This window comes from Artemia sp. Qi Xiang Cuo, unplaced genomic scaffold (genome assembly GCF_049724085.1).
Source record: "Artemia sp. Qi Xiang Cuo unplaced genomic scaffold, ASM4972408v1 HiC_scaffold_3386, whole genome shotgun sequence".
NCBI lineage: Eukaryota > Metazoa > Arthropoda > Branchiopoda > Anostraca > Artemiidae > Artemia > Artemia sp. Qi Xiang Cuo.
Genome location: NW_028300811.1, coordinates 390,717 through 401,709, shown reverse-complemented (window position 1 = coordinate 401,709; position 10,993 = coordinate 390,717). Strand labels below are relative to the sequence as shown.

The following is a 10,993-nucleotide window of genomic DNA, read 5'->3' as shown; positions in this document are numbered from 1 at the left end:
AAAATCAAGAAAATTTAACTGTGACAAGGTAAACCATAATCAAACACTACTGAAATATTCCAACTCTTTCTTTTCAACGAAATAAATTCAAATGAACATTGAAAAATCAATAAAATTTAACTGTGACAAGGTAAACCACAACCAAACACTACTGAAATATTCCAACTCTTGCATTTCAACGAAAGAAATTCAAATGAACTTTGAAAAATACAGAAAATGTAACTGTGTCAAGGTAAACCACGACCAAACACTACTGAAATATTCCAACTCTTGCTTTTCAAAGAAAGAAATTCAAAATGAACTATGAAAAATCAAGAAAATGTAACTGTGACAAGGTAAACCACAACCAAACACTACTGAAATATTCCAACTCTTTCATTTCAACAAAATAAATTCAAAATGAACTTTGAAAAATCAAGAAAATGTAACTGTGACAAGGTAATCCACGACCAAACTCTAATGAAATATTCCAAGTCTTTCTTTTCAAGGAAAGAAATTCAAAATGAACTATCAAAAATCAAGAAAATGTAACTGTGACAAGGTAAACCACGACCAAACACTCCTGAAATATTCCAACTCTTGCTTTTCAACAAAAGAACTTCAAAATGAACTTTTAAAAATCAAGAAAATGTAACTGTGTCAAGTTAAACCACAACCTAACTCTACTGAAATATTCGAACTCTTGCATTTCAACAAAAGAAATTCAAAATGAACTATGAAAAATAAAGAAAATGTAACTGTGACAATGTAAACCAAGACCAAAAACTACTGAAATATTACAAATATTGCATTTCAAAGAAAGAAATTCAAAATTAACTTTGAAAAATCAAGAAAATGTAACTGTGACAAGGTAAACAATAAACAAACACTACTGAACTATTACAACTCGTTCATTACAAAAAAAGAAATTCAAAATTAACAATGAAAAATCAAGAAAATTTAACTGTGCCATGGTAATCCACAACCAACCACTACTGAAATATTCCAACTCTTGCTTTACAACGAAAGAAATACACAATGAACTATGAAATATCCAGAAAATGTAACTGTGACAAGGTAAACCACAACCAAACACTACTGAAATATTCCAACTCTTGCTTTTCAACAAAAGAAATTCAAAATGAACTATGAAAAATCAAGAAAATGTAACTGTGACAAGTTAAACCACAACCGAACTCTACTGAAATATTCCAACTCTTGCATTTCAACAAAAGAAATTAAAAATGAACTATGAAAAATCAAGAAAATGTAACTGTGACAAGTTAAACCACTACCAAACACTACTGAAATATTCCAACTCTTGCATTTCAACTAAAGAAATTCAAAATGAACTTTGAAAAATCAAGAACATGTACCTGTGACAATGTAAACCACAACCAAACACTACTGAAATATTCCAACTCTTGCATTTCAACGAAAGAAATTCAAAATGAACTTTGAAAAATCAAGAAAATGTAACTGTGACAAGGTAATCCAAAACCAAACACTACTGAAATATTACAACTATTGAATTTCAATTAAAGAAATTCAAAATGAACTTTGAAAAATCAAGAAAATGTAACTGTGACAAGGTAAACCACAACCAAACACTACTGAAATATTCCAACTCTTGCATTTCAACAAATGAAATTCAAAATGAGCGTTGAAAAATCAAGAAAATGTAACTTTGACAAGGTAAACCACAACCGAACGCTACTGAAATATTCCAACTCTTGCATTTCAACAAAAGAAATTCAAAATGAACTTTGAAAAATCAATAAAATGTAAGTTTGACAAGTTAAACCACGACCAAACACTACTGAAATATATCAACTCTTGCATTTCAACGAAATAAATTCAAAATAACCTTTGAAAAATCTAGAAAATTTAACTGTGACAAGGTAAACCACAACCAAACTCTACTTAAATATTACAAATCTTTCATTTCAATGAACGAAATTCAGACTTATCTTTGAAAAATCATGAAAAGGTAACTGTGACAAGGTAAACCACAACCGACCGCTACTGAAATATTCCAACTCTTGCATTTCAACGAAAGAAATTCAGAATGAACTTTGAAAAATCAAGAAAATGTAACTGTGACAAGGTAAACCACAACCAAGCACTACTGGGATGGGCTTTGGGGTCTGTGGGTTCCTTGAGGGTCGGTGGTCCTTTGGGGAGCCGGGGGAGCGGTGGAGGGCCTTTGGGACCCCGTTGGTCCTTTGGGAGCTCGATGGGCCTTTGGGGACCGGAGGAGGACCCTTGGGGCACAGGGAGGGCCTTTGGGGCACAGGGAGGTCCTTTGGGGGTCCGGTGGGGCAGTTGGGGAGCGGTGGAGGGCCTTTGGGACCCTGTTGGTCCTTTGGGAGCTCTATGGGCCTTTGGGGACCGGAGGAGGACCCTTGGGGCACAGGGAGGGCCGTTGGGGCACAGGGGGGGCCTTTGGGGGTCCGGAGGGGCAGTTGGGGATCTGTGGAGGGCCTTTGGGACCCCGGTGGTCCTGTGGGCGCTCGATGGGCCTGTGGGGACCGGAGGTGGGCCTTTGGGGGCACATGGAGGGCATTTGGAGCACCGGGAGGGCCTTTGGGGGTCCGGGGAGCCCGTGAACACCGATTGGGCCCTTTGGGGCCCGGTGGGTCCGTTGGGGGTCTGGGTGACCCTTGAGGACCTGGGGAGGACCTTTGGGGTCCGGGGGACCCTGTGGGGGTCCGGTGGGCCCTGTGGGAGCCCCGGTGGACCGTTGGGGACCCGGTGAGGGCCTTTGGGGGTCCAGTGGGTCCTTTGGGAGCCTGGGGGACCTGTGCGGACCGGAGGCTTCCTTCGGGGTGGGGGTAGAGCAATCGGGGACCCTTTGGGAGCCCTTGGAGCCCGGGGAGGGCCTTTGGGGACCGGGGGAGGGCTGTTGGGGGACGGGGGGACCTGTGGGGACCGGTGAGGGCCTGTGGGGGGCTCGGGTATGGTCGTGTTAGGGTCTGGGGCCCTTTGGGTGCCTGGTGGACCTTTGGGGAACTGGGTGAGGGTCTTTGGGGACCCGGGGGGGGGTCCATTGGACGCCAAGATACCCTTTGAGTACCGCGGGGTGCCTGGGGGTTGGTGGTTGGGGGCACGGAACCTTTGGGGTTGGGGTAGAGGACCTCACAACACTGTTCAATTGAAACTTGTGTATTATAACGACCACACTCAAATTCTCTTCCAAAATCTCTTCAAAAATCACCTTTTAAAATGTCTCTATCTGTTTCGCCGAAATAGTTCCATAACCTGTCTAAAACACTTTCGCCCAAATAATCCCTAAACGCAAATTCAGCGTGTTCCTTTGTTATTGGCATCTCTGTACTAATGCATTTCAAATTAATATGAAACCTTTTCGCGCGCTAAAACAATTCATCGCTAAGATGTTTCTTGCCTAATTGTTTCCATGGCCTTTGGTTATTAATATCCTTTGGAATTCGACCAGTAGAACTGTTCCCGTGGCAAAGACATTAATGATTTTGGATCTATTCCTGGAAAAATGTTTCTAGGTGAAAATTTTTAAAGTCTGACAGATGATGTCATTGATTGATTGATCTGTCAAGAAAGGGAAAATTAATTTGTTGTTTCTAAGGGGAATTATTGATTCACGATAGGTGAATTGAGGTCGACAGCACAGGTGTCCTGACTCGTGACAGCACCACGTGGTTTATGGTTTTCCAAGTGAGAAAGTTCCTGTTTTTCAAATTCTCACTGACAAAAACCATTAAACATCCATGAAAACAGACAAAAATGTGAGAAAATTCATGTTTTTCAAATTCTCACTGACAAAAACCATAAAACATCCATAATTTGATGTTGACATCCGAGAAAAGCATCAAATAAATCGACCAACACACATATCCGTCCATGAAAACAACCATAAATGTGATAAAATTCATGTTTTTTCAAGTGAGAAAATTCCTGTTTTTCAAATTCTCATTGACAAAAACCATAAACCACGTGGTTCTCGTGCCAATATATGGTGTTAAAAAAAGTTGTAGGTGGCAGCAGGGGTGCGTGACACGAGTATAAGATAGCTCTCTACTATTGTCCATGGTTAGCGTCCAATCACCCATAGAGTAAAAATCTCATTCGCATTTGCTGTTTGGGCCGGTTCTTCCTTGGGATGGATCTAAATTTTGTTTTTCAAGCTCTTTGTTCGGCTCTTCACTCTTCTTTTTTTTACAAGGAGAAGACAAAAATTGAAAACTAAAATCAAAATTCCATTTTCTTTTAATTTAAAAATAGATAACCATGTTTAATAAGGTTTAAAAAGTTTGCTAGAAAGTAGACTCTGACTGGGACATACGAAGGTCCGATTAAGTCAGGCTTACCATTGTACGAAGGTCCCATTAAGTCAGGTTTGAAGTATTTCTTTCATCACCAGTTTTCTCAAACTTTACAATGAGGCTTTTCCATTACCTTGAGAAACACCAATAAGGTACAAATCAAATACATATTGGATTATAACTATTTTAATGTTTTCTAATATTGGATTTCAAATTATGGCATTTTAAAGTCTGGAATAAAAATATCATACCTTTTGCCACCAATGCTATGACCTTTTTGGGGACAAGATGAGTGGCAGTTATAATCACTGCTGTCGCAACTGTCATGACCGCAACCTCCATAACCGTCAGAGCCAAGATGACTTATTCGTGGGCCACTACCTTCTTCGTCATATCCACCACGACCCTTACTAAACAAAAAGAATATTTCGGTAGGTCCAAAGCTTTGTGTACTTACCAATATGACCAATAGTTTTATTAATACAGTACTTTAGTTTAAACTATTGAAACAATTAGCTTTTTTCACACATATATTCTGTCTCAAATTTCGTAAGGTCTGATTTTTTTCTGAGGACAAAGGATCTCTAGCCTCAAAAAAAGTGTTTGTGAGACAAGCCTAATTATGGTTTCCATTGAATGATATAGTAACTCGCCTTTAGGATTTGCAGACAGTTGATAATGCCGAAGAATCCTCCAGTAGAACGTATGTCAGACCATAGTAGCTCTAAAGTCTGCTCTAGACTTCAATCTTTCCCATGGATAAATCTAATACTGACTAATTGTATCTAGCTCAAACAATTTGTTTTTCGGGGTGTTGGAGCTAAGGCACTAACAAGAAATTAGGCCAATACAATGATCTTAAGAAAGGCCACCTGACAGGAATTTAGCAGTGGAGGCTATATGAGCCAAAACACTTTTTGATCAGCATATTTGTATAATTTAGCCAAACAGAATATATGCTAATACCAATTACTTTCTATTTAAAATACCTGCTTAGAAAAGTATTTTTATTCAGAAGGTTATTTTTATTGAAATACACCGTTTTGTTATAATATTCAGTTTCTTCAGTTCGTCCATTGTTAGAAATGATTAGAGCATTGGATAGTCTAGAATGTCATAGTCAATTTACGGAGACGGGTTGCTCGTTAATAATATTTTGTTACAGCGAACTATTTGAACATAAAATTCTCAGAATCCATTTTTAATCATTCTTAGACAATGCTGACGATAAAACCCAATGTTTAATTATTTATTAAATCATTCAGAAAGTATTTTTATTGAAATACAAATTTCCATTATAATTTTTGTGTCTGTAGTTTGTCCAGTGTTATAAATGATGTGGATATTAGATAGTCTCGAAAATGACAGTCAAATAGAAGGACAAGGGTTGCTCTTTACCAACATTTGTTAATCCGAACTGTTTGAACATACAAAAATAATATAAACCTATTATTGTTTCTGCATCTATAAATTTCTCACCCTCCATCTGTAATCATTCTTAAAAAAAGCTGACAAAAGAAAATAAAAAACACTTTTTATTGGTATTAAATTATATTTAAGGTTATTTTTATTTAAACACAACTTTTCACTATAGTTTATGGGTCTATAGTTCGTCCATTGTTATAAATGATTTGGAAATTAGATAGTCTCGAATGTAGTAGTCAGTTTGAATGACAGGATTGCTCTTTACTAATATTTTATTACCACAAACTTTTTCAACGTAAAAACAAATAAATAAAAACCTATTTCTATTCCTGTATCCATCAGTTTCCTTGACTCCATCTTTAATCATTCTTAAACAATGCTGAAAAAAAACAACATATTATTAAGAAGGTTATTTTTACTGAAATACACCTTCTCGTTATAATTTTTGTGTCTTTAGTTTTTGCATTGTTACAAACGATTTTGAAATCAGATAGTCTCGATTGTAACAGTCAAGCCATTTCCAAAGTTAATACTACCAAACTTTCTATAAAATACCTTAAATCTCTCCAGGGCATAACATAAGAACAATGCCCTGAAGGCTATGGAGAGGGGGTGGGATTGTCATCCTCAAATCATGATTTCGAGACTTTTCAACTACGCTGAACAGAGTGACTATCTCAAAACTTTGATTGAATACATTTCGGTTAATGATAAGCGCGGTGGGGGCTATTTACCCTCCAATCTCTTTTGGCTATTAAAAAGGGTACTAGCCCTCTCAATTCCTTATTGAATGAGCCCTTTTTGAAATTTCTATGACAAATTCATTTTGCACGAAGTGCCCTGGTCTAAAAAAAAAAATTAATAATAACACATTTTGCCAACATTGTTCTTTACTTAAGCAGTGCTAATGCACTGCCAATGATAATAGCAAATACATACGAATCCATCGCTGATAAAAAATAAACCTGAGATGCTCTGGATCCAAAGATAGCCCCTGTTCTATTAATATGGAAAATGTGGAATCCCACAATAGCCCTATTCAAGAATATAACAAATAGGCTACTTGTAATATTCTACGAAAATAAGATTTATTTCGTTGTCCATGGTCATTGTCTAACAGTCCATGGAGTAAAATTCTCATTTGTATTTGCTGTTTGGAGCTGTTCTTCCTTAGGATGGATCTAAATCTTGTTTTTCAAACTCCGTATTTGGCTCTTCACTCTTCTTTTTTTTGTCAGCAGAAAACAAAAATTAAAAAGTATAATCAGAATCTATTTTCTTTTAATTTCCAAAGAGATAACAGATTTAATAAGGTTTAAAAATTTATTAGAAAATAGACTCTGCTTGGGACATGCGAAGGTCCACCTAAGTCACACTTGAAGTGTGACTTTTATCACAAGTTTTCTCAAACTTTACAATGAGGCTTTTCCATTACCTTGATAAACACCAATAAGGTACAAATCAAATACATAGTGGATTATAACTATTCTAAAGTTTTCTAACATTGTATTTCAAATTACGGCATTTTAAAGCCTGGAATAAAAATATCATACCTTCTTTCACCACTGCTGTGACCTCTTTGGGGACGAGATGAGTGGAAGTTATCATCACAGATGTCGTAACTGTCATTACCACAACCTCCATAACCGTCACGGCCACGACGACTTATTCCTCGGCCACCACCTTCTTTGTCATATCCACCACGACCCTTACTAAACAAATAGAATGTTCATAAGGGTAATTCCAAAGCTTTGTGTACTTACCAATATAACCAATAGTATTATTATAAAAGTACTGTTAGTTAAGCATTAGAAACAATTAGCTTTATAATTTCAGACATATATTCTGTCTCCAATTTCATAAGGTACGTTTTTTTTCTGAGGACAAAGGATCTCTAGCCTCAAAAAGAGTGTTTGTGAGACGGATCTCATTATCGTTTCCTTTGAATGATATAGTAACTCGCCTTTAGAACTTGCAATTGATAATGCCGAGGAATCCTCCAGTAGAACGTATGTCAGACCAAGGAAGCTCTTAAGACTGCAGCTCCAGACTTCAATCTTTCCCATGGATAAATTTAGTACTGACTAGTTGTATCTAGCTCGAACAATATGTTTTTTGGGCTATTGGAGTTAAGGCACTAACCAAATATTAGGCCAATACAATGATCGCAAGAAAGGCCACCTGATAGGCGTTTAGCAGCGGAGGATATATGAGCCAAAGCAGTTTTGATCAGCATATTTGTGTAATTTAGCCAAAGCAAATATATGCGAAAAACCCATTACTTTCTATGCTAGATACCTATTTAGAAAAGAGTAATGAAGTCTTAATGAATCTAACAACAATAAAAAAAGACGGAGACACATCTTACTGCATACATTTTACTCGATGCAGGTGCAATAAAAGTTGACAGAATAAATAATTAGATGATAAAAAGAGTTTCAATTTCGGCTGACCATCCCTATGACGAAGGGTGCAATAGTTATTTTTTTCCCAGTATCAGAGGTAGATCCTAAAAATATTTTAGTATCTAAAATATTTCAACAGTTCAAAAAGATAACAAGAGGCTAGTTTACAATAAAGAAAACGTACAAAATCTCTTCCAATTTTTAGCGCTATCTATTCAAGCTATATAAAGCATAAATAGTATTCATCCTATATCCGCAAGGTTTTTCATCAAGACCGATCACAGAACACATGATTTCTAAGGCTGTCCAACAACTCAAAAGATACTGCCTTTGAGGTGATTTGTAGTATTTTGCAAGATGATGTAATGGGATCAATTTTCAAAAACCTCAAAATTTTCTAATTAAAATTACTCAGGTAAAAAATAAAATCACCCAAAATTTGAACCTGAAAAATTCAAGTAACCTACAGATCAAGCAAGACTCAAGCGTCCAATTTAACATAGTGAAACAAATGTATCTAATTCAGACATATATTGTAAGAATCTTTCCCACAGAAAATTTAATAAATAAATCCGCCTTCGTGTCGCCAAGATATGCAATAAATATCAGTTTGACCAAATCTTATAAGAAAGGCGACAAACAATGTAATTTAAATCTTAAGAGCTTGAAATCCCAAACCATCAAGAGATGGTAGAAGTTATTACACAAAAAAAATAGTCACTCGAGATACAGAATATTTTTGTATAATCTAATTGCATTGTTCTGAAAAAGAACTATGTATCTCAATGTAATTAAAAAGCTCATTAGCAAAAAGCTACAGTGTAAAACTTTGTTTGTTCTAAAAATATCAGGATAAACATCTCAATGTAATTAAATCGTATTGTCCTTTAACAACTTTCACAGAAATAAATTATCAGCCTTCCGGAAACTAAGTGACACCTTACAAGCAAAAAGCTACAGTGTAAAACTTTGTTTGTTCTGAAGAATTCCAAAGTGATATCATAAAAGTCATAAATTTTAATTAAACCCAAGTAGTCCATTTGTATATGACTACCCAATAGTAATATAGGCCATATAGTAGAACCAATAGAATCGGTAAAATATACTTGTTAGTAACGCCCGAACGTAACCTCTGGCGAAATTGGAAAGAGTAGATGGCTAGAACTTAGCAATTTTGAACCAGTCTTTTTTCAGTCTTAGAGGAGTCTTACAGGAGTCTAGCTTAGGAGAGACTACTATGAATTACTTGTGAAGCGTATTACTCCATAAACTTTTGAGAAAACTTATTACCAGTGAATTAACTTTTGCGTTGTATTGCGCCAGACAACAGTTTGTATTAGTGTCCTGTACTGCAATGTGTCTTTGATATTACCACCAAGCTCTGTGACGATTATGTGAGTAATAATAAATACATTACTTTCTTATTTTATTCTCTCCATGTTAGTATTTCTCAAGATAGCTAGACCTTGTGGCTCCACTCGCTCTCAAGGGAACCAGAAACCTTTTAGTCTGATTTCGACTCAGTATAGCCATTAATGCAAGCTCCCATTTGAACCTCTAATTTAAGCTCCCCACACACGAAGTTCCGCCACCACTCAGGTAAGCCACTAACGAAACTTCAACTAAGAGTTTAACTGAATTCCCCCATTGAATAAATTAATTGAAATTTCCCATATGAGGAAACATCAGAAAATATAAGAACATATAACGTTTTTTATAACCCCCCCCCCCATTAGAGTTGGCGCGGTCGGTTTAAAGGGGCAAAACACAAGGACAAAATTTTCTACACAAAAAAGATTATTGAGAAATATTACACATAGGGAAAGTGCAATATTTGGTGCATGCTTTAAGTGCAATATTTTTTGCTTGCTTTGAAGTGCAATATTTTGTTAGGACTAAGTCCCCTTAAAATAGTAACAAAAAAAATATAATTTGAAAGTGCCAAATTTGACTTATATAAAAAAAAAATAAAACCAGTGCCGAATTTTAATTTATTTTGAAAAAAAATGTCGTTCGGTCAAAACGAACAATTGTTAAAGCAAAACCTCATTGCCAAAACAGTAGAAATTTCAAAATCTCTTCCCTCATATAACGGTGATTCAGATGTAGATGAGTTTATTATCCAATTAAACCAATTCGTAGAAGTAACTCAAACGGACTTAAAATCATTAGTAGGAATGTTATTAATGAGACTTAAGGGGCAAGCACTAACATTCTTAAAACAAAAAGAAAATACAATAGGGGAAAACAACAACCTCCCAATAAACTGAATAGAAAAATTGCTAAAAGCGTTCCAAGAAAGATTTGTTGAAACTAGTTCAACACACAAATTAAAGCACGGAACTGTATGTTTCGATGAAACCCAAAATGTTAGAGAATATCTGCACATAGTAATGGTATCTATTGAAGCTAAATACGGGAAAGAATCAGGTCCTTTATACGATAAAATTGTACTAAATGCTTTCATGCAAGGATTAAGCCCCAAACTGTACCGAATGTTAATATAAAAAAATATTCAAACATTAAAGCTAGAAGTTCAGGAAGTAGAAAGAATGATTGACATTGACTTGATTGTGGCAAATCACAATAAGTCAAAAATAAATAATAGAGAAAATTCAACTCCAGGACGATCACGAGGGATTTCCCCAGGATTTTTTTCAAAAGATAATTCACCCAAACCGAACCAAAATATATCTCCAACCCCTACGAGGCAAAGAATGGTACGTTTCGTACCTACAAATACGACAAACAACGTACAGAACCCCTCAGTTATATGCTATGCATGTAATAAACAAGGGCATATTGCCAGGGACTGCCGTACTAGAAACAATTATACACCAGCAACCCCCAGTTTTAATAACCTTTTGTTCGGGAGAACAAACT

General features: G+C 36.2%; 1 protein-coding gene across 1 annotated transcript in view; it reads right to left on the bottom strand.

The window, feature by feature from the left end:
• The window catches only part of LOC148938338 (uncharacterized), a 307,727-nt gene that overhangs the window by 165,680 nt on the left and 131,054 nt on the right, over positions 1-10,993 (bottom strand). Inside the window, exons 3-4 of the mRNA XM_089107858.1 lie at positions 7,259-7,417; positions 4,532-4,690 (exon numbers count right to left, since the gene is read on the bottom strand). Of these exons, the coding sequence (XP_088963984.1) occupies positions 4,532-4,690; positions 7,259-7,417 (318 nt within the window). The remainder of the gene's footprint in view (positions 1-4,531; positions 4,691-7,258; positions 7,418-10,993) is intronic.